Source organism: Capsicum annuum, chromosome 12, assembly GCF_002878395.1.
Source record: "Capsicum annuum cultivar UCD-10X-F1 chromosome 12, UCD10Xv1.1, whole genome shotgun sequence".
NCBI lineage: Eukaryota > Viridiplantae > Streptophyta > Magnoliopsida > Solanales > Solanaceae > Capsicum > Capsicum annuum.
The window spans coordinates 223,392,459-223,416,758 of record NC_061122.1 but is presented as its reverse complement, the minus strand read 5'-3'; the positions used below and the strand labels follow the sequence as shown (position 1 = coordinate 223,416,758).

The window sequence follows — 24,300 nt, the reverse complement described above, 5'->3', positions numbered from 1 at the left end:
AAAGAAAAAAAAAAGAAAAAAAGAAAGAGAAATAAAAGATAGAAAAAAATAATAATAAAGGAGTGAGATTATGGATTATATTTAATTGATAAGAGATGTTATGAATTATATAGGCTAAATGGGATAATTAGAAGCTTATATTTATTAACTCATGTAGGTCTCAAGCGAATATGAATGATGAAATAAGAATGAGAAAGGGGAAAGCAAAAAAAAAAAAGAATACAAAGAAAAAAGAAATAAAAATAAAAAAATAGATGAAAAAATGAGAAAGAAAAAAAAATTATAAGGAATAAGTAAAAAATTAAAAAAAAAAAAAACTAAATTAAAGGAAAAAGAAAGAAAAAAGAAGAAGAAAAGAAACTAGAAAAGAAAAAAAATTGAAACTTTAAGCATAAGTGGGTGATCTCTGTGTTTAAATGGGTACCCATATTTTACCCATTTTGTCCATATTTGTATGAGCTTTTAAAATGAGTTGAAGTCCATATTTACCCATTTGAAATATGAGTGATCCAATTCACTAAATATGGATTAAATGGATTCTTTTTACAAATATGGGCTGAAATTGTCGCCCCTAAGTACTATAATGATTTAAAAATGTTCCGACATAATAGTAGTGCCTCATGATTTTAGTTGTACATTCAGTCCTATCAATCAAAATTATTTGGCCTATCATTTCTCCAAGGATCATTTGACCAAGAAGATATTTAATTCTAACCCCAATCGGTTTCTTGGAGTCCTTGTACTTCATGTACTTCTAAGCTAGTGCAATCTAGTTGATACAACTTCACTGTTTTGTGAGTTCCAACCCAAAAAAACTCAACTTTTTCCATCCATTTTCAACCTCCTCAAAAATATAAAGACATATAGATGTAATTTTTTTAATACGGGCATAGAATTTGATTGAACCCCCACGAGAATATAGAGGAAGGTTGTAAAAATGCATAATCTTAAAGGTGTTGGTGAAATACAGTGGCAAAGTTCAGAGATGGTGCTAGCAATATCTGATTCAATAATCTTTGTGTCACTGATTAAGTCTTTTCCACTCTAGAGATACATAGAAAGCAACAATTACTTCTTTAGGATGTTCAACACAATACTGCATATGTTTCTTAAGCTTAGGAATATACTTAAGAGAGTACTTCCATTAGATGACTTAATAGAAAATTCTTCCTTTGCCTTTATATACTATTATAGTAATTCTTTAATATGTAATTAATTACCTGAATTCCTCATTCAAGTTACTTGGAGGAGTTGTTACAACTTTTTTATCCCCATATTTGCACCAAAATCATCTTTAATATGCTCCAAAAAGACTATTGGAAATTGTCTTCCAATTGACTCATCTATAACCATATAGTAAGCTGTAAATTGAATGATAACGATAGCATAGGCAAGTCTATTAATCAACAACTATGCAAAATTGGTATACATGTAAGAGTGCAAGAGAGTAGCATAACATACAATTTTCCAGTAGCGTGCATATTCTTCATAGTAGTTATGTAATTAAAAGGGGCAGTCTAGTGCACTAAAGCTTCCGCGATGCGCAGGGTACAGGGAAGGGCCCATCACAAGGGTATACTTGTACGCAACCTTACCTTGCATTTTTGCTAGACGATGCTTCCAAAGCTTGAACTTGTGACCTCCTGGTCACATGACAACAAATTTACCACGTACTCCAAGGTCCCCTTTAAATAGTAGCTACATAATTCTATATATCAAACAGTCATCTATGATGCTCTTCACTTGATGGTTAATTCAAAATTACCATACCACAGTAAAGTAAGAAGCTAAGATCATGTATCTTTGAAGATGAAACATTCTCTTAAACATGCATCTATTCTTTCTTTTCAAAAAATGCTCTCCCTTTGATAAGAGTTCGTATGAAATTACTAATCTAAAAAATTGTGATCATAAATTTATGAAGGCACCTTTAATGCACTATAAGTAACTGAAAACAATTAATAGTACATATAATGAAAAATAGAAAATCAAATTGTAGATTCCTCCCTCAATTGGTGACATGCTTCTCAAGAATCCTCAAAATTTAAGAGAATAACTTCATAAATTTACATCAAATACTAAAATTTGATGCAAAAAGAGCAGCATAAAATCATGTAAACTTGTCAGTCGACAAAGTAATTATACATAACAGAGTACAAACTAAATATATTTAAGAGAGGAAATAAGTAGTTTCTTCCTTACTTCTCTTTATAGTATCACATATTCAATGTATTTATGAAAACCTCCTCCATTAATGTGTTTTATTATCTACGTAATATATAGATTAGAGTAACTCCGACGATTAAAGCGATGACTGCTTTGCTAAAATCAAGTTTATTAGACAATAAAAAGGTAAAAAGATTACAGAGCCAGTATTGTCCATGATCCTTAACTATATCTTGTACCTAAAGAGTTGTACAATATTTATATTTAAAGGTGTTTTTTAAGTGATTGATGCAATAAAGAATATGCTATTACCTGGTAACTGCAAAGGAATCCACTATTTAATGTACAATAAAGTGTTTTCCACTTGTTTTGCCTTTTTCCGACACTGTATATAACTGACCGCCTGTTGTCTAAGATTAACAATTCATCAGTTGCGACAATACAGCAGATATAACCTTCCTATCAACTAGTAAATTCTAAAAGAAAAATTAGTTTGCTTGTGTATATAAATTTGAATAGAACTCATTAACAAACAACATTGTAATACAGGGAGAAAGAAGATGAAGTTCGTAGACTAATTTTTGTATGAATTGACGTTGATTGAAATCGCCAGAGTGTTAATATTAGAGATGTAAGGCAGCGAATCAATTTAAAAGTAAGATGATTTGGATAACAGGTCTTTTGTTTGAAATACAGCAGAGGGGAAGAACAAAATACGGCAAAAAAAATTAATTGGCTTCCTTACCAAATAAGTCATTCGCCTGAACATCAACCCGATTAATCAATTGCTTGAATGGTCTGAAATTGAAGAGATTGATTACACGAAAAAAAAAGACCAGACATTTAGTAAAAGTAGTTCGTAGAGTAAAATTAAGCTTCGAATCATGATTTTTGGCATTGAACATTGGAGTATTTTTACAGACAACAAAGTTGGCCATAAGATAAATCCTTCCTTATTAATATCTGATTATTTGAAATGTTTCTTAACTGAATCTGCGATAGAAGTTTGTATCTAATCTACCTAAAAATATAACACATATCAATTCATTAAGAGATGAAAAAGCAAAAGAATCAACAAACAATTAAAAATTCTTGCAGTACATTTTTGTTCTGTAGAATGAATAACATGGCGTAAATAATATCACGATTGTGACCATCATTTACTTCCCATCAACGAATTACAAATACTTGTAAGTTTCATCGCATATTTTTGTTCTTTATAGAAGACACAAGTGTTTGAAGAATGTTAAAAGAGATTACATAGTTGGAAGTGTTTTACGGTAAATAAGTAGTTATATAGAAGTAAAACAGGTTTTGGAGATGATGAGATATAATAGGGGAAGTTTTAATTAGGGATAAGATGGAAGAGTAGTTGTGTATTAACAGGTTTGTTAAACTGTTGAAAAAAAAAATTTGTATTTTTTTTTTATTTTTAAAAAAGTAACCAGATATTGAGGAAAATTTGCATATGCTGATATGGCGTCATATTTTTAAAAAATTGAATTTAAGATAAATATGTTAATATGCTACTTATGAGCAAGCCATGACAGTTTTTTTAATTAAAAATATTGTAAAAATTATAATTAATATGTCATAACTAACATAACTAAATCCTTATCCTAATATAATAAATGGCTAATTAATAGGAAGACACGCGGCTGAATGAGGAAGCTACATCTTTTGTTATTAATAATATATAGATATAGATCTATTTTCTAGCCAAATTAATTTTCTCTCGAATATATCTAATGATTAGTCCAAGAATTGGTACACTTTGTTACTACTGGAGAAATAATCAATAAATCATGGATAAGTGAGGATAAGTGTTTTAAAAGGCAGTTTGAGGCTCGTCTCGAAGCGAGGCATACCCAAAACGCCTCAAGGCGTTGTGGAAGGTAAAAGTGTCGAAAGGCGAACGTTCCAAAATTTGACGCATTCACCTAAGCATTGAGGTGTTCGCCTACCCGTGAGGCGCACATTAGGTGTAAGTCTAGAAAGCTTACAATGTAAAATGATTTTTTCTTATTAAATCTCTAATTTAAACTTAATACTAAAATACATGATTGGTAAATACTTAAGTATTCAAATTTAAAGAGCAAGAAAACTTAAAAGTCACACTTTCAAGTGTATGTGTCAGTGGGTGTCGATGATGCCGCTACTCAAGAAGGTACTGGGTGTACTTTCTTCCTCCTAGTTTCTTTTTTTCTTTTAGTTCTTTTCAAGTTGCATAGTGACGAGCTTTTAAGTTATTTACTTTGTTTTCTTTTAAAATACAATATATGGTATATGGGTGCGTAATCGAGTTACGAGAAAGTGAGGGTGGATTGCTTATGTACTATTTTTTTATATAAACTTGTGATTTTGAGGACATATAATAGTTTATCATATAAAAATTGACTTTATCTATTAGTTGTATTATGTGGCATGATAGATTTTTATTTTTTGTTGAAGCAATTTTAAATACATATTCACTTATTTTTTTAATATGTTTTTGATATAGATTATTTTTTTTGGTGATTTATCTCTTTCAAAAATATTTATTTACATTATATTAATTTATAAAATATTAAAAATTAAAAGATTCGTGAGGCTTACACCCCAACGCCTCGGAGCTTACGCCTCGCCTCATGCCAAATAAAACGTCTTGTCTTAAGCCCCGCCTCTAAAAACACTGATGAGGATTGCTAAGTTGGTTAAAATTCAAACAAGTTAAGGTGCTTTTGTTCTTTTCCATTTCTATTTAGTTTATATTTTTTTACACTTTGATTTAAGTTCATTAGTTTCAATTGTTGCTTCGATTTTGTTCTTCATCTAAGTGTGTAATTTGTTCTATGTACTTACTGGTATTTTGAGACTATCCTTATTTTTAATTTAAATTGATTTATATTTTTAATTACAATATTTTATGTTTGCTAGGATTTGTGACTTTAATGCGGGTGAGACTGAAAATTTCAGGTTAGATTCTTGACATTACATAAATTAAGGATTAATTTGACGTATGATTTTATTATTTTTTAAAAGCCAGATATAATCATAAAAAACTATGCTTCTTACTTAATGAAATTGGTCATTGTTTCTTTTGTTTTTGGTCAATATTTTCTGGTGTTCCTTTTATAATAACACGTCTAATGTTTTTTATATATATGTATTATTAATGCAGAAGCACGTACACTTAACTAGTACTATGATTTAAATATTCTGAATAGTCAATTAATGTAGCTTATAGTACTTTTTACCTAGTTTTGAAATATATAACTTTCATTTAAAAAAAAACTAAAAAGAAAAAACTGAGTTCAAAAAAAAAATAATTAAAGATTTCATGTCACTCCTTGTCAAACTTACATTGTTTGAATTTCAACAACAACATATCGAGTAAAATACCCAAGTGTAGTCTGAAAGGATAAAGTGTACACATACCTTATCACTACCTCGGAGAGGTAGAGAGGTTATTTCTGAAAGGCCCTTGGTTCAAGTGTAGCAAATCTGGGTACAAAGAAAAAGAACCTAGTGTAGATAATATGGCACCCGGACAGTGCATAATCTACCTTAAAAAACATTAATCAACCACAGGATAGTGCGATAATCAATCAAAACATAATAAACGACAACAAAGACAGATGTCCACGGCCAAATCCTACACTACCACACTACGACTAGTGCGCAAAAACACTCTTATCCGACTAACCTTCTACACTAATGTGCGTCTTCCACATCCCCTATCTAAGTTCATGTCCTCGGTAACCTGAATATCCATCGTGTCCTGTCTAATTACATCTCCCCAATACTTCTTCGGACTTACTACATCAAAATTCTCGAACCTTCTTACTAGGACACCTGAATTGCGCCTCATCGCATGTCCAAGCCACCTTAATCTCGTTTTTCTCATCTTATTCACCACGGAGGTCACTTCCCCGTATCTCGAATCGCCTCATTCTATCAACCTTAGTATGCCCACACACACATCTCAATATCCTTATTTCAGCGGCATACATCTTCTAAAGGTGAAAATGTTTAACTGATCAATACTCTACCTCATTGTTTTAATTTCGAAAAGCAAAATATCACCCAAACTGAAACAGAAGGAGTAATAAAATGTGGACAAAAATTAATTTTATTATTAAAAATAGTTCCAAGGGGAAACAAAAAATTCGGTAGTTCAACTTTAAAACACTATATACTAAAAATAAATTGATACACAGTGGGGCATATTATGTTCCTTGCAATTCTTCTTCTTTTTTTTTTTTTTTTTTTTTCTTTTTTTTGCTTTAGGCATTCCTTAAGTCTCCGGTCATATAAGTCGACAGTATGAACTTTTCAAGACATAAAGATTTATGCTTTGGAACTTTAAGTTGGTTTCAAAACTTTATGTTTCAAGAAATTCATATATAAGTTCGATTTTAAAACTCCATGTTTCAAGAAATTCATACAATTTGGCATAATTTCTGCCTGAATCATAAGTTCAGTTGTATAGAGAAAATTGTGCTTTGGCACATATGTTCAATATAGTTTGAACTGGTGCCTTATATAGGACATAATTTTAAAATTTGTTAGATCCTTCAAAAATATTTCATTTTATAGAGAATCTAACGCAAGTAAAATGATATTTTTGAAGGATCTGACACGTATAGCTTCACTGAGTATTATTTCAAACTTGAATTCACAAAGTTCAATTCCTGACGCTACATCTGATTATGTTACTCAGATCCTCCAAAATGTCTCCTGGTGTGCGTTGAATAAGTTAATTACTTTTGAAGGATGGGAACAACTTAACTGTGAGAATATCAAGATAATGGAAACGCTTACTTTTTCAACATAATTGATACTCTTCTAGATCACAGAATTGCAATAAGATGCTCTGTAAGTTGAAGACGGCTAATATGGAAAGTGATATCCCTAGATAACAGTACATAATAACAGGCAACAGCTAAAGCCAAATCATGTCCTATGATTGAAACACAAAAAGCTAAATTCCACTGATTGAAATTACAACAACCCCTTCAGTCTTCTTCATTGTTGCATACTGGACCGCTAAGATTCAGGGGACTGCCTTGCCCACCAGATGATTCACTAGAGGTGCCACATGATGGTGGGCTATTGGAACCCGTCGAACCATCAAGATTGGAATCCAATGGAGAAGGTGATGCCTAAAAATCATTTGTTGATGTTGATTCTTCCCGACCATCAGCAAAGAAACTAGCTACGATAACTTGGAACAGAAGCCGTTTCATTTGTAACTGCTATGTAAGCAGAACCTGTACATATCACTCTTAACAAAAAACGCATGATGCTTCTTGATTGCTCACATAAGTAGAGGAATCAAGGAGGGAGAGGGTCTGGGAATCGAGGAGTTTACAGATATAAGATATTGACTATTAATCAGCATACTGCACGCATTCTTTCTTTCTGCCTGTCTTTTCCGAATGATGCACATAGCATGCATTCACAAAACCAGGATAGTTTCATCCAATGCAACAACATACCCAGTACATTCCACCAAGTGGGGTCTGGGAGATAGTTTCATCCAATGGATAGAGGTATATAAGTAGCTAGAGTCCCAAAACATGAACTAAATAAAAACTGGATTGGTTGTCTTGTATAGATACCAATACCAGCTTCACTAATTACCATTTAACATTAAATCCAGGAAAGGCGGATAGAGCAAATAGTGTTTCATGATGAATGATTAATAGATAGTACATATGCTACATAAATCGATATTTGAAACTTATGAGGAGGCTAACCTGGACTGGAGATGCCGCAGTTAGCACACCCGCCACACCACCACCGAAAATGCGTCCATCAGATCTAGCTAATGACACACTGAATCCACCTTTTTTGCTTTGTTGACTGCTAATTTCAGACGGTATAAATGAACCAGACAGAGACACTATGTCAAATCGTCCCTACAGGAGGAAAATGTCAAAAAGCACTCCAACGCCGAAATGATGCAAGGATATACAATACGAAAAGAGCGATGCAGAAGAGCAGATTTATCAACAGACCTGTGTGTTCTAGAAGAGACAATCAACTAATTTTAGGCACAGAATGAAGTTGAAATTAACGAATAAGATTAAAATGATACGAACTGCAAATGGATTTTGGAAATAATAGTAAAAATAAACATATCTCTCAAGTAAAATGAGGAAAAATGATAATTTTTCCTTCACATCTAAGTGAGAAGCCCCTGTGATTAATATGAAGAAACACGAGCCGAATTAAATAACCACGAACTACTGAAGCTTTAAGTGCAAAGCACATCAATGTGTGGGTTTAAGTGAAAAGAAGGGTGCTAATGAATATAAAAATAAAAAATATAAAACGCAATGCAGAAACAACTATTAAAAAAAAACCATCAATTAGTTGGAAAAAAAAAATTGAAAAGTCATAATTACCTGAATTATGTGAGTTTGAACATGACATGCTAAAAAAATAACATATATTAAGAAGTAAACCTCATAGGTCACAGTTCCACCAAACGTTTGTCGAAGAGTCACATTTGATATTGCACCAGTGGCAGACAAAATGCAAACAGCCCTCGGAGCATTCTGAGAAAACAACATTATTTTATATGCCACATCCTGAAAATCAGATCGCAAGGATTAGTAATACAAAATATACTGATCTTTGACTAAATATCTAGAAAAATATCACGTGTCCAAACCATTACAAGGATCCAAAGGCAACACTGGAATTCCAAGACTTAAAACATTAAACACATGTAGATATTTAGATCTACAGAACAAAAGATTAGCGCGATATTTGGTTGGGTGCTAAGAGGAAGGGTTTCAAGGCAATTGGACAAGTAAGCAACCATTTTTTTTGGTTAGAAAGAGAAGAGGGGAAGTAAAAGTGAAAAAGTATGCTACTCCCGACATCGGCCTTTTAAACCCCTCCATAAATGAAAAAAATGAAAAGGTTTAATGCTTGTTTACTTGTCTTCCACTACCAAACAGCTGGAAGGGAGGGTAAATATTGTTAAGTAGTCGCCAAAAGTAAGTAATAAAATGTTTTGTTGGACCCTTGTACTTGTCTGAGTTTGTAATGTGAACACCTCTACTTAGCTCTTTGTTAACTGAACCCCTCAACCCATCAAAACACAACATTTTCAACCCTTTTTTTGACTACTTATTGTGTGTGTAATACAATCGCTTACACGTGGAGTCCATGTCATTTTTTTAATGCCACATAAGAAATTAATATTTTGACGAATAGTTAAATCAAATACCACCCCCACCCACCCACCTCTCATCTTCTTTATACCTACCACCCACTTTGTTCCCCTCTCCAGTACACACACAACAAGTAGTCATAAAAAGGGTTTAAATGTTGTATTTTGATGGGCTTAGGGGTTCAGTTGACAAAGGGACAAGTATAAAGGTCCAGCAGATCATTTTGTCAAAGTAAATCATCCCTAAACCAAAACAACACGCTCTACTCATGTAGGAGGAAGTTCAATTAAGAAAATAAAGATTAAATCAAGCATATTTTTATCATGTTGTTGAATCATCTATAAGATAAGTATTAAAAGACAAGAAAGCCTCATTATCTCCACAAGGTACGGATAAGGACTGCGCACAATCAATTCAATTAATAAACAGAGCATAACTTTGTAAATCTCCAAGTCATAAAAGCTTTTCTAAGGTTATGCTAGTCATATTGACTTAACGTTATGTTCATTTACTACGGATGCCATATTTGAAGAAATTTCTTTCAGAAACACATTTTTCACTATCTATTCTTTATGTTAGTAACATAAGCCTTGATAATAAAGTGACTTACACTCGGTAATAAAATAAATTTTTCACCATCATTAGAGAGTAGGTGCTTTATTGGTGTTCTCTTTTCACAACTCTTTTCTTAAGATATTGTCCGCAACTGCTAACCAAGTAAACTTCTACAAAATTTTTTGAATTACTGACAACAAAACTAATAGGGAATAATTGTAATTCGAGAGACATAACTATACTTGCAGGTTATTCCCAAGATTCATAAGAAATGAAATGTTTCTTCAACTAAAAAATATGATTATTTATATAGCATTCAAGGAAATACAAAGGAAAAGGAAGTAACCTCTCCTGCATTCACAGAGACAATATGTGGTGTGAGTCCAAATCCTGTTGTTCCTGCAATCAGAAAATGACACCGAGAACGGCGGAGCATCAGGATTTTTAAATCTATAAAAGCCCCTATTTTGGGTTAACGTGTGATGTATAAGGTTAGAATAATTTTTTGATATAAAACTCGGGATTTTTTAATTTTGTTTTTTATTAGAGATATTTGTTAATCTTGAGATTATTTATTTTATTATTTATACTAGAGTCATAACTTGTTCCCAATCAAATGCCCCTTAAGGGTGTATGTTTTACTTTAGAATTAGATAGAATGAAACTTATACCTCAAGGTAAACATTCTTTAAAAAAATTTGTCAAGCAAAATCAAGCCATACTTACGAGTTCTATAGGAAACAAATTCACATTAAATAAGCCATAGGGACAAAAAGTAAAAGACCATCGACTTGATGGATAAAAATTAAAGATCACTCTGAAATAGAGATAGTACATACAAAAGCTTGTTAAGGGAATGAAAATATCCCGATCCAGACCAATTGAGTGGTGGAAATAAGTACCCCCCCCCCCCCCCCCCCCCCACGAAAATCATACCCCAAAATCTATAAATGAGCATGCTTCGATTCGAGTAGAGATTTGAACATGAGCAGGGTATTGAAGAGAAATGTACTATCTCGATGATAAAAGAAATCTTTGAATTCCTTATAAGACTAGGCAATCCTCTATACTTTGAGCTAACTTTTGAGGCTAAGATAGCCCCCTTAGCCTAATTTGACATTTATGGTCCTAAAATAATGATATTCCTAGCCAGTTTGCTAATTGAGCCTAAGCTAAAATTTTAAATTTGTGAGTTCAATTTGCCAATGGACACATATTTAATGGTCTTTTTAACACAATATAGGGTCTAAGGAAAAATTGAATTGAAATCCTTCAAAAATAATGTTTGTCAAATTCCCCAAAAAGTATTTCATTCTATAAAGAATCCGACACAAGTAAAACGATATTTTTTAAGGAACAAGCATGCATTGCTTCTCCGAGTAGTACTTCAAACTTGAACCTAGCTCCGTATCTGGATATGCTACTCAGATCCTTTAAATTGTTTTTAGGTGTGTATCGAATGTTAAATTAACAGAAAAACAAAAAGAAAGATGCGTACCTTTATCCGCCATCGCGTAACCGATGACAAACTAGGTTTAGGCTTCCTCTCCTTTACTTATAGCGGCTGGCAGCTTATAGAATACTTTTAGGTTAAGCCAGGACAGATCTAGCCTTATATATAAAGACTTAAAAGCCTTAACTTAGTGCACTCCCATTATGGGCTCACAGTTCTTCTACAAGCCCACACTATCGTCAGACTACACCAATAACATGAAATGGATACAAGCCCATACGAAATCCGTATAAATGCATAGCTTGTGTCTCCACCAACTAATAACATCAGCCCATTTTACTTTAACGTAATAAAAAGTTAATGTTAAGTTCACATAAAGTAAATAATTAGAACATTCTCCCACTTGGACATGTTTGCTTTTAAAGAAAAGTTTTTTTTGGAAAATTTATTTTTATGAAAATGACTCTCTAGCTGGATAGACAGTGGCCATACGCATTTAGTGGTGGAACGCCATCTCCAACATGGTCCAGTCAAGCAAAATCATCTCTGTTGAACTGTAGCAATACTTGCGTCAACCAACGATACAAAACCAATCCACAATTACTAACATTGAAGTTTTGTAGACATAAACCAAATGGTGTGGTGATGTAGCAAGAAATAGCCAACATGGACTCCAAATCGAAGCTATTTCATTGTTAGTCCTTCAAACAATTTTCATATCAATATGTATGCTTAAAATCAACATACGTACCATAAAAAAAATTTCACCACGATTTTCTGTTACAACATGTGTGAGCACTAAAACAAAATGTGCTCCATCAGAAAATCTAGATTTTCAAGGATATACCATATATGTCTCTAAAATGATCCAATTAAACAACAATATGATCCTATCAATATGAGACATAACCAAGACACAAGGCAAAAAGCCTTAATATAATAAAATAATATTAAAGAGTGCACAACAATAATCAACATAAATGATAGCAAAATCAACCATAGCATAAATATCTCAATAAAAGAGATAATATCATCATAAGCCCGAAACAATAGGGTAAATTGTCTAATGACAAATGAATAACATATTAAATACTCCGACTAACCTAGCAAATCAAATGACTCAATAACACCCACATTCTGAACATGTTGCATAAAAACTATGGGTCTCAGTTCCTCGGTTAGTGGATCAGCAAGCATCAAATCGATAGGCATATGTTCAATCACAATATCCTCTCCCTTAACCATGTCTATCAAATTGACAGTGAAAGCAATGTCAATGTCAGGATGTGTGCAAACTTGTGCATACATAAGGTTTCCAACAACACTTGAATAAGGCACATCTTTCATAGAATCTTTCATAAGATCATTTTTGGGACACAAGTCTAAGCTTAACGTATCACCTTTCACCACAGAGACATCTCCGGGCTTACAATTTTCCATCTGAAATCTTTTCAATACACGATAAATGTAGGCCTTTTGTGAAAGCCCTAATAACTTACGAGACCTATCTTGTCGAATTTCAATGCCCAAAATGAATTATGCCTAATGAATGTTTAGTTTCACGCAACAGTCCCAAATTATTACTAGCAAGTAAAACATAAAGAGAGAGAATGATGAACTTACTCCCACTAATCTTAAGGTAGATGCAATGATCAATCTTGTTCTCCACGAAACCCATAGAAGTGATAATTTCCTCGAACTTCAAGTACCACTGTCGAGAAGCTCACTTCAAGCCATAGATATATTTCTTCAACTTACACACAAGATGCTCACTGGTTTTACCAACAAAACCTTGGAGTTCTTGCATGTAAACCTCTTCACTAAGATCACCATTCAAAAAAGTTGTCTTTACATCCATCTAATGTAACTCAAGATCAAAATGAGCTACCAATGCAATAATGATCCTAAAAGAATCCTTAGATGACACCGGTGAAAAGGTTCCATTGTCAACCCCTTCTCACTGTGTAATCTTTTAGCAACCAATCTCGCCTTGAATCGTTCAACATTTCCATTTGAATCCTTCTTGCTCTTAAAGACCCATTTACAATCAATAACCTTCTGGCCTTTAGGAAGCTTTGAAAGCTCCCACACATCATTACTACTCATGGATTTCATCTCTTCAGACATGGCATCAATCCACATCTTTGATTAAACAGATGATGAAGCTTCAAAAAAGGCCACAGGATCCACAATGTCACCTTCAGCTAGGTATACTAAATAATCATTCGACAGCGATGATTGTCTTGGTCTACTTGATCTCTTCAAATTCTGAACCTCTTGATCAACAACAGCAGGTGCCTGAACCACTTCTTCAACAGCAGGCACCAGAATTTCTACAGGTACAGGGCCATCAACTTGCACATGTATATAATCATGAGGTTCATCATGTATAGGTTCAGACACAAATAATTCTGAGGTAACAGTAAGAGAAATTCTGACAACTTCATCACTTTCAGTATGCTCACGAGCAACATTCTGAGAACAATCTTTATCCGCAACATCAAATTAAAAAAAGTTTGCATTTTGAGATTCAACTATTCTTGTTCCCCTTATAGGACAATAGAACCTGTATCCTTTACAATGAGTTAGATAACTAATTAAAAAATAACGCAAAGTTCGAGGTTCAATTTTCTTTTATGAAGGGTTATAGATCTTTACTTCAGCAGGACATCCCCAAACTCGAAAATGTTAAACTGGACTTTCTATTGGTCCACAACTCAAAGAGGGTTTTCGGAACTAACTTGGAAGGGACACGATTAAGAATGTACATGAATGTTTTAATAGTTTCACCCCAGAGGAACTTAGGTAAGTTAGATCTACTCATCATACATCTCATCATGTCTTTTAAAGTACAGTTTCGCCTATCGGTTACATCATTTTGGTCAGAACTGCCAGGCATAGTGTACTTGGCAACTATGCCACAAAATTGTAGATATTTGGCAAAGGGTCTCATCTGTTGCCTAGTCTCAGTGTATTTATCATAGTACGCACCCCCACGATCAGACCACACTATCTTAATGACCTTTCCCAGTTATTTCTCTACTTCAATTTTAAACACTTTGAACATTTCAAGAGAATCTAATTTTTTTTATTAACAAGAAAAACATAACCATACCAAGAAAAGTCATCAATGAAGGTGATAAAATAACTTAAACCACATATTGTAGTAGAATATGAACCACTTATGTCTGTGTGAATGATTTCCAGCAAACCAAAACCACGAGTAGCACCCTTTTTTCTTGTTTTAACTTTTCTCTAATGCAATCAATACATGTTCCTATGTCCCAAAAATCAAGAGAGGGTAAAATATTAGACTTAACAAATCTTTCACTTTTCACTATCTTTAAAGATATGACCCAAACGCCTATGCCACAGCATGCCCGATTTTTCATTTAAAATTGGCCGTTTAGACCCAACAATTCCAGAATTAAAAGTTGTATTCAAAATCAGAAGTCAAGAAAATTTAAAACAAACCATCAGATAGGATTCCATGACCAACAGCTCGAGAGAACATAAGAAAATTAACTTTTCCATTAAGAGAATTAAAACCATAACTAAATCTGTCTAAAACTGGAATAGAAATCAAATTTCATCTAAAAGATGGTACATTAAGAGTCTTTTCAAGAACAAACTTATAACCAGTTTCTAAGTCTAAAACTATAGTTCCTATGAACTCTACTGCAACTTGGACTTCTGTAGCAACTCTAATTCTTGACTTCATTTCCTTTGACTTCCTTTTGTCTTTGAACCAACAACATACCCAATGTATTCCCATATAGTAGGGTCTGGGGAGGGTAAAATATACGCAGTTCATAGCACTACCTCCGAAGAAGTAGAGAGGTTATTTCCGATAAACCTCCGGCTCTGGACCAAAGACAGTAAACAAAGTCGAAATAAAACATGACACAAGATGAAATAACCGAAAAAAGAAACACACCCACAAAGTAGTACTCTACATTATCAAACCCGGAGCACACCCCTCACCCCAACCCTTCTACGACTACTAGCAAGATTACACCAAAGCACTCATATCTACAAGCTACACCGCACCCACCTGCACTAGCCCTCTAACCTTATTTGCATCTTTCACAACTTCCTATCTAGGCTAATGTCCTCGGTAAGATGTAATTGATCCATATCACGTCTAATCACCTCCTTCCAATATTTCTTCAGCCTACTTCTACCCCGCCTGAAACCATCTAAAACTAACCTCTCACACCTAAGAAACTGGGACATCAGTGTCCCTCCTCATCACATGCCCAAACCATCTCAACCTTACTTCTCGCAACTTGTCCTCCACAGAAGCCACACCCACCCTTCTTCCGAATGGTTTCATTACTAACCCTATCTCCCCTAGTAAGCCCACACATCCAACGCAACATTCTCATTTCTGCCACCTTCAACTTCTGGATATGAATTTTTTTAACTGGTCAATACTCCGCTCCATACAGCATGGCAGACGGATTACCACTCTAGAGAATTTACCTTTAAGCTTGGGAGACACCTTCTTATCACACGAAACTCCCGAGGCAAGACTCCATTTTATCCGCCCTGCCCCAATACGATGGTGACATCCTTGTCAATCTCTTCACTCCCCTGAATACTTAAAACTCTCTTACAAACATCCTGAGAATCCATCTTCACTACCACCTCGTCCTCCAGCGTCAAATCACTGAATTTGCACTCCAAGTACTCCGTCTTGATCCTACTCAACCTGAACCCTTTAGACTCCAGGGTTTGTCTCCAAACCTCTAACTTATCATTAACACACCCCGAATCTCATCAATAAAAACTACATCATTCGCAAAAAGCATACACCAAGGCTCCTTGGATATGCCGCGTCAAAACATCCATCACCAAAGTGAATAAAAACGGGTTAAGAGTAGATCCAGGGCTTGTCTCCAAACCTCTAACTTATCATTAACACACCCCGAATCTCATCAATAAAAACTACATCATCCGCAAAAAGCATACACCAAGGTACCTCTCCTTGGATATGCCGCGTAAAAACATCCATCACCAAAGCGAATAAAAACGGGTTAAGAGTAGATCCCTGGTGCAACCCTGTCAAAACATGGAAATGCTCTGAATTTGCTCCCATCGTCCTCACCCGAGTCTTTGCTCCATCATACATGTCCTTAATTGATCTAATGTACGCCATACCACAGGGACCCTCTGGCCTCCAAAGCATCTCCAAAAGACCTCCTTAGAGACTGTCGTACACCTTTTTCAAGTCAATGAACACCATGTGTAAGTCCCTCTTTCTCTCCCTGTACTGCTCCACTAGTCTACGCACGAGATGAATTGCCTCTGTCATCGAGCGCCAAGCATAACCTTTTATTTTTGAATTCCTGCCAGGAAATGGCAACATGAGCAGTAGCTTCACTATCAAACCACCAAGAATTAATGGGGACATCTACAAAGTGTAACTCAAAACAAATAAGAGCTAGATGATTACCTTCTTTTGACTCCTTTTTTATCTAGGAATGAAATTTGATGCAATCTGTCTGCTTGTGACCAGGTTTCTTACAAAAGAAGCAATTATTATTTTTCTTAAAAATCATGTTATTGGCCCCAGGATATTCAGTCTGATCTTTACCATGCTTTTTGTTGGCTTGACCCTTCTTAAAAGTATGATTATTAGATATTTCAAACTTCCTAGGTCCCTTGCTAGAACTTGCTTTGGAATCATGAGAAACTAACATGGCAACCTCACCCTTCTCTTTTTTAATTTTTTTCCTCTTCAACAACACATTTGGAGATGAGATCATTGATGGACCAAGATTCATCCTGAGTATTATAGGCAATTTTCATTTGGCTAAACTCAGCATGCACGAATTTAAGAGCAGACTGAAAAATGTAAATATCAGGAAGAGTTATTTCAAGAGTGTTCAGTTTAGACTGTATGTAGACCATCTAAACGATGTAATCTCTAATACCTCCAATAAAGCTATACCTCATCCCTACGAGTTTATTCATTAGATATCCAGTCTCAGCCTTATTGGATACAAGATACCTTTCTCCCACTTGGGCAAAAAACTTTTTGACATTGGTAGTTTCGGCAGGCCACTTTTGAGGTGCTCAGCAGTCGAGCTCCTAAAGGCAAGGATGCATAACCTATTAGATCTCTCCCACTTAGCATAAAATTCTTTTTCAACAATTGTACTAGAATCAGTGAGAGCTGGATGCTCATTCTCACTCGAGGCTTGATCTATGTCAGTCATGCCCAAAGAAAATTCTAAGATCTTCTTTCCAACGCTTAAAGTTAGAGCCCGACAGAATCACAACTTAAACATTGTTTTTGTTCAAAGAAATCACAACACAACATGAATGAATTTATCAAAATAGCAAGGCATAAGAATAATAATCTTATCACAACGATGAGTCCCACAGCATCAAAGAGTAGCCCCTCTTTGGGCAGGGCAAGAAAATATTTTTAATATTAGAAACCTATCCCTTTTGGGCAGACAAATTTACTAAATCAAAATATTTTTCCATCATAGGGCTCACCACAATACTAAGTTAAAACACACAATAAATCTCCTTTGGGCAGACCATCATATGTTCTAACTTAGTGATATCCCTCGAAATGGATTAAAGCCATTTTTATGACACTATTTACCCTAATTTGCAAAACAAATTCAATCTCAGAAATTCAATATGTCATTGCTTTAATTTGCTCATTCGATCCAGTAAGTAACCACACAATTAAAAATATTATAAATCTGATTTTAGTTATAATTCAAGTGGAACCAAATTCACGTAGAATACTCGCCACACCGCCACCTAAAATTCATCCATCACATCCAGCTAATGATACACTAAGACGACCTTGTGGACCGCCAATGTCAGATGGCAAAAATGAACCAGATAGAGACACAATGTCAAACAATCCCTACGAAGAAAAAGGTCAGAAAAGCACTCATCAGTAGCAGATCTGTGAATTTCTAGAAGAGACAATCAACTAGTAACTTCAGGCACAAAATGAAGTTGAAATCAAACAATAAGAATTTAAATGTTCTTCAAGTCAGAGAAAAGAATATCTATAATAGCATTCAAAGGAAATACAAAGGATAAAGAGGTAACCTCTCCGGTTTTCACAAGGATAATAAGTGGTGTGAATCTCGATCCTGTAGTTCCTGCAATGAGAAAATCACTCTGAGATGGTGAACGAAACAGCACAGGATAATGAAAAAATTTATTATACACGGAAAGTGAGACATGTATTCAATCTTCCCACCACACCCAACCCAAAAAGGAAATCAAAAAGAAGAAAAATGAATCGAAAAATCAGCATTCATCTTCTATTACACATGATCCATGAAAATGTTTGATCAATTAATTCAACAACGCAGAAATTTCTAATTTAAGTTTCAGGAAACAAAGAAATCAGTTGCACAACTCTAAAGACAATAAATTTAAAAAGGGAACTCCTATGAAATTGGGAATAAATGATAAGAATGTTGAGGTCTGTATGCATACACAAAGCCGTTACAACGGCATATTAAATATGAATGTACTCCTATTATAGCTTTTTTTAAGATTGGTAACATACATATACATAATCAGCACTAAGTTCGGGCGGCACCATTAATACAAATAAGTGAAGATCCTGACTGTGCAAAAGAATTTTACAAGGAGTATCTAAACTATCAAGGAATCTGTCTTCCCTAATCTATTTTTTTCTTTACATCAATGATAGAACAATTGAATACAACTCATTTTGAGCTTTTGTAATGGATTTTGCTTACCTTCAAAACTTCTAGCATTCCTTTATTTCCAAATTGACATTATAGAAGGCTCCACCCTAATTGCTCAAGCGTCGAAGAGAGTCCTTCACTATGCAGACGGCTATCAATAGAGTCGTGCCAGACTGATGAAGTCACATATGCTTATATAGATAGGCTAGAGACTTATGTAGATAGGCTAGAGACTCTTAAGGCAAAAACTTTAACCCTTGGAACTTTTTCATAAAATATGATTGCCCTACGAAAACTTCTGTATATTTTATGAGAAAGTCCATAGGGTTAAAGTTTTTGCCTAAGAGTTTCTAACCTACCTATATAAGCATATGTGACTTCATCAGTCTGCACACCTCTTTTGGCAGCCGCTTGCAAAGTGAAAGACTATCCTACGCTTGAATAATTATGGTGGCACCTTTTATAATGTCAATTTTGAAAGAAAAAAATGTTAGAAGCTTTGAAGGTAAGCAAAATTCATCACAAAAGCTCAAGATGAAATATATTCAATTGTTCTAGCGTTGATGTAAATAAACTAGATTAAAGGAGACAGATTCCCCCGATAGTCTAGATAGGATCCCTATAAATTCCTTTTGCGCAGTCAGGATCTACGTTTACTTATATTTATGGTGCTGCCAACTTCGTGCTAATTATGTTGAGCTTTTATGATGAATTTTTCTCTACCTTCAAAACTTCTAGCATTTCTTTCTTTCCAAATTGACATTATAGAAGATTTCACCCTAATTGCTCAAGCGTCGGAGAGAGTCCTTCACTATGCAGGCGGCTATCAAAAGAGTCGTGCCAGACTGATGAAGTGGTATACGCTTATATAGGTAGGCTAGAGATTTTTAGGCAAAAACTTTAACTCTAGAGAATTTTTCATAAAATATGGTTGCCCTACGAAAACTTCTGTATATTTTACGAAAAAGTCCCAAAGGTTAAAAGTTTTTGTCTAAGAGTTTCTAACACACCTATATAAGTGTATTTGACTTCATCAATCTGCAAGCCTCTTTTGACAGTCGCCTGCAAAGTGAAAGACTATCCTACGCTTGAATAATTACGGTAGCACCTTTTATAATGTCAATTTTGAAAGAAAGAAATGCTAGAAGCTTTGAAGGTAAGGAAAATTCATCACAAAAGCTCAAGATGAAATATATTCAATTGTTCTAGCGTTGATGTAAATAAACTAGATTAGAGGAGACAGATTCCCCGATAGTCTAGATAGGATCCCTATAAATTCCTTTTGCACAGTCAGGATCTTCGCTTACTTGTATTTATGGTGCTGCCAACTTAGTGTTGATTATGTATATGTATGTTTTTTCTTTTGATAACCGATTATGTATATGTATGTTACCAATCAAAAAGAAAAAACTATAGCAGAAGGTACATTCCTATTTAATATTCCGTTGCGATGGCTTTGTGTATGTATATGGACTTCAACATCCTTATCATTTATTGCTAATTTCATAAGGAAATATCTTGACTGTACAAAAGAAATTAACAAGGATCCTATCTATCTAGACTATCAAGGAATCTTTCTTCTCTAATCTATTTATTTTACATCAACGATCGAACAATTGAATACAACCCATTTTGAGCTTTTGTTAGGAATTTTGCTTACCTTTAAAACTTCTAGCATTTCTTTCTTTCCAAATTGACATTATAAAAGGTTCCACTCTAATAGCTCAAGGTTCGGAGAGAGACCTTCACTATGCAGGCGGCTATCAAAAGAGTCTTGCCAGACTGATGAAGTCACATACGCTTATATAGGTAGGCTAGAGACTCCTAGGCAAAAACTTTAACCCTAGGGACTTTCGTAAAATATTGTTGCCCTAAGAAAACTTCTGTATATTTTACGGAAAAGTCTCAAGGGTTAAAGTTTTTACCTAAGAGTCTCTAACCTACCTATATAAGCGTATGTGACTTCATCAGTCTGCACGCCTCTTTTGATAGCCGCCTGCAAAGTTAAAGACTCTATCCTACACTTGAATAACAACGGTGACGCCTTTTAGAGTGTCAATTTTGAAAGAAAGAAACTCTAGAAGTTTTAAAGATAAGCAAAATTCATCACAAAAGCTCAAGATGAGTTGAATTCAATTGTTCTATTGAATATTTTACGAAAAAGTCCCAAGGGTTAAAGTTTCTGCCAAAGAGTCTCTAACCTACCTATATAAGCGTATGTGACTTCATCAGCCTGCACGCCTCTTTTCATAGCCGCCTGCAAAGTTAAAGACTCTATCCTACGCTTGAATAATTACGGTGAAACCTTTTATAATGTCAATTTTGAAAGAAAGAAATGCTAAAAGTTTTGAAGGTAAGCAAAATTCATCACAAAAGCTCAAGATAAGTCGTATTCAAATGTTCTATCGTTGATGTAATAAACTAGATTAGAGGAGACAAATTCCCTCGATAGTCTAGATAGGTCCCTATAAATTCCTTTTGCACAGTCAGGATCTTAGCTTACTTGTATTTATGGTGCTGCCAACTTAGTGTTGATTATGTATATGTATGTTACCAATCTAAAAGAAAAACTATAGTAGAAGATACATTCCTATTTAATATTCCGTTGTGACGGCTTTGTGTATGTATATGGACTTCAACATTCTTATCATTTAGTGCTAATTTCAAAGGAGTCCCTTTTTTAAATTTATTGCCTTAAAAGTTGTGCAACTGATTCCTTTGTTTCGTTACTTATATTAGAAATATCTATCCTGTTGAATTAATTGATCAAATATTTTCATGAATTCTCGTGAATCATATGTAATATAATATGCATGATGATTTTTCGACTCTTTTCTTTCAGTTTTCTTCATCTTTTTTTATTTCTTTTTTTTGGGTTGGGTGGGGTAGGGAGATTGAATACATTTGTCGCTTCCCCTCTATGATAAATTTCCCCATTATCCTGTCTTGTTTCGTCCACCATCTCAGAGTGATTTGCTCATTGCAGGAACAATAGGATCCGATTTCACACCACATATTATCGTTGTGAAAACCGAAGAGGTGTTACCTCTTTATTCTTAGTATTTTCTTTGAATGTTATATAGAAAATCTTTTTTCTGACTTGAAGAACATTTAATTTCTTATGAAACTTGGAAATAGCCATCAGCACTCTTATGTTTTGAACTACAATAATTCCATAGTAGTTTTGTTGTCAATAAATTCAAAAAAATTGGTAAAAGTTGACTTGGCTAGAAGTCGCAGACAGTATCTTAGGAAAAGAGTTATAGAGTGTCAATAATGCATATGCTCTCAAATGATGGCCAAAAATATATTTTATACTGATTACAAGTCATTTTAGTAACGAGTCTTGTATTGCTGACATAAAGAATAGATTGTGAAAAATGTGTTTCTAAAAGGAATTTCTTCAAATGTGGCATCCCTAGTAAATGAGCATAACTTTTAAGTCAATATGACTAACATATCCCTTAGAAAAGCTTTTATGGTGTGTCGTTTAAAGAAACTCCATAAGTTTTATTGACTTCCGAATACTAAAAGTTATTCTAAAAAAACCCTAAAAGTTACTATTAACCGAAGATACTCTAAACCAGTGTCATTAGAGGTCATTTCATGCTTAAAGAGATGGAATGATACGATGCAGGATGATTAATTAGATCTATTGTTAATAAGTAAATTTGGAGATAGCTTCATAGGTTATATAAGTCGATCTCAGGAGAAGCGTTCTTTATTACTTCTACCTTCCTCTCTCAATTATTTTCTAACCAAACAAGGACGGTGCCCTTTGACCCTCATTTTCTTGCCCAGTAGCCATGAAACCCCTCGTCTTAGCACCCAACCAAATATAAAGGTAGCTCTTTGGTGATGCGGATCTAAAATATCTGCATGTGATTATTGTTTGGACTCTTACGAGTTACCTTGCTACCTATTGCTAATGGGATATAGTAGGTATACCGTTAAATTAGTCAAGATGAGCGCAAGCTAGGCCGAACAAACATAAATAATTAACTACTTTCGAAATAAAGTATTATTGACAACTAAATAGCTTATCTGTCCTAGCTTCAATGGATAGAGTTAATTTTCTACGTGTTTCTAATGGGAGGTAGCAAGTATCCCGTTAAATTAGCGGAGTTAAGTCTACTTTTGAAATAAAGTGTTATGACAACGAAATATCTCATTTGTCCTAGCCTCAATAGACAGTTACTTCGCTACGAGTCGCTAGTGGGAGGTAGCAAGTATCCCGTTAAATTAGTCGAGGTACATCTACTTGTGAAATGAAGTGTTATGACAACTAAATATCTCATCTGTCCTAGTCTCAATAGACAGAGTTACTTTACTACGAGTTGATAGTGGGAGGTAGCAAGTACCCCGTTAAATCAGTCGAGGTAAATCTACTTTTGAAATAACGTATTATGACAGCTAAATATCTCATCTATCCTATCCGCAGTGGACAGAGTTACTTTGTTACGTGTTGTAGCAAGTATCCTGTTAAATTAGTCGAGGTACGTATACTTTTCAAATAAAGTATTATGACAACTAAATGGCTCATCTGTCCTATACTTGGCACACAGGATTACCTAATATCTATTGCTGGAATTAGTCCAAGCTAGCCTGAACAAAAATAATGATCAACTACTTTTGAAATAAAGTTTTAGGTGGCAGGTATCACGTCGAGGTGAGCAAAAACTGGCTCGGACACCACAGTTATTAAAAAAAAAAAGGAAAAAAAATATGAATATGAATAAACATGAACAAGTTGGAGAGGCTTACCGGAAATTTCAATTTGTTGCTTTTCGCCGGAATTCACCGCAGCTTCCGGCGACAAACTACCGCCGGCGGCGGACGGCGAAGCAGCTAAAACCTTCACAAAGCTCCTTAAAATCCATTAGCAGGAATGACATATTTTAGGAGGTAGTTTACTTTTCACCTTTATATTTATCCTTATAAATCTTATTCAAGTTTTGACCTTTAAATCCCTGGTTTTAACATTTATCCTTGTAAGTTTATTTAATTTTTGACCTTTAAATTTCTGGTTTAAATAATTATCCTTATGTGTCTTATTTAATTTCTGGCCTTTAAATCTCGGTTTTAATGTTTATCCTTATAAGTTTTATTTAATTTTGATCTTTAAATCACGGATTTTAATATTTGTGCCTTTTCTTTTTTCTCTATCAACTTCGATAAGACTAATAAATCAGGGCGAGTTCTTACTTTATGAGTCTCAATTTATGTGAACACTGTTTCATTGCTTTTATTTGTCGCT

General features: G+C 34.3%; 1 protein-coding gene across 7 annotated transcripts; it reads right to left on the bottom strand.

Annotated features, from left to right (window-relative positions):
* Positions 1–6,953: 6,953 nt before the first annotated feature.
* On the bottom strand, positions 6,954–24,025 carry LOC107850533 (AT-hook motif nuclear-localized protein 10). Of its 7 annotated transcripts, none has more exons than XM_047401203.1 (7): positions 23,808–24,001; positions 18,430–18,482; positions 11,389–18,238; positions 10,237–10,289; positions 8,619–8,744; positions 7,907–8,069; positions 6,954–7,372 (listed from the first exon to the last, which is right to left on the bottom strand). In XM_047401203.1, exons 3-7 carry the CDS (start codon positions 11,399–11,401, stop codon positions 7,311–7,313), a joined length of 417 nt encoding a protein of 138 aa, XP_047257159.1. In that variant the 5' UTR covers positions 11,402–18,238; positions 18,430–18,482; positions 23,808–24,001; the 3' UTR covers positions 6,954–7,310. The 7 variants fall into 7 exon arrangements, 6 of the variants coding, with proteins under 6 accessions (XP_047257159.1, XP_047257160.1, XP_047257161.1 ...); XM_047401204.1 differs by lacking the exon at positions 23,808–24,001 and adding an exon at positions 21,249–23,793; XM_047401205.1 differs by lacking the exon at positions 18,430–18,482.
* Between the last annotated feature and the right edge of the window lie 275 nt (positions 24,026–24,300).

Excerpts from the sequence above, each read along its gene's own strand:
- LOC107850533 (XM_047401202.1), bottom strand. The coding sequence starts at position 10,326 with ATGCTCCGCCGTTCTCGGTGTCATTTTCTGATTGCAGGAACAACAGGA. Across the intron at positions 8,070-8,618 it reads GTGGAACTGTGACCTATGAG|GGACGATTTGACATAGTGTC; the intron begins GTTTACTTCTTA and ends TTCCTCCTGTAG. Across the intron at positions 7,373-7,906 it reads TGCGGCATCTCCAGTCCAGG|TTATCGTAGCTAGTTTCTTT; the intron begins TTAGCCTCCTCA and ends TTCTGTTCCAAG.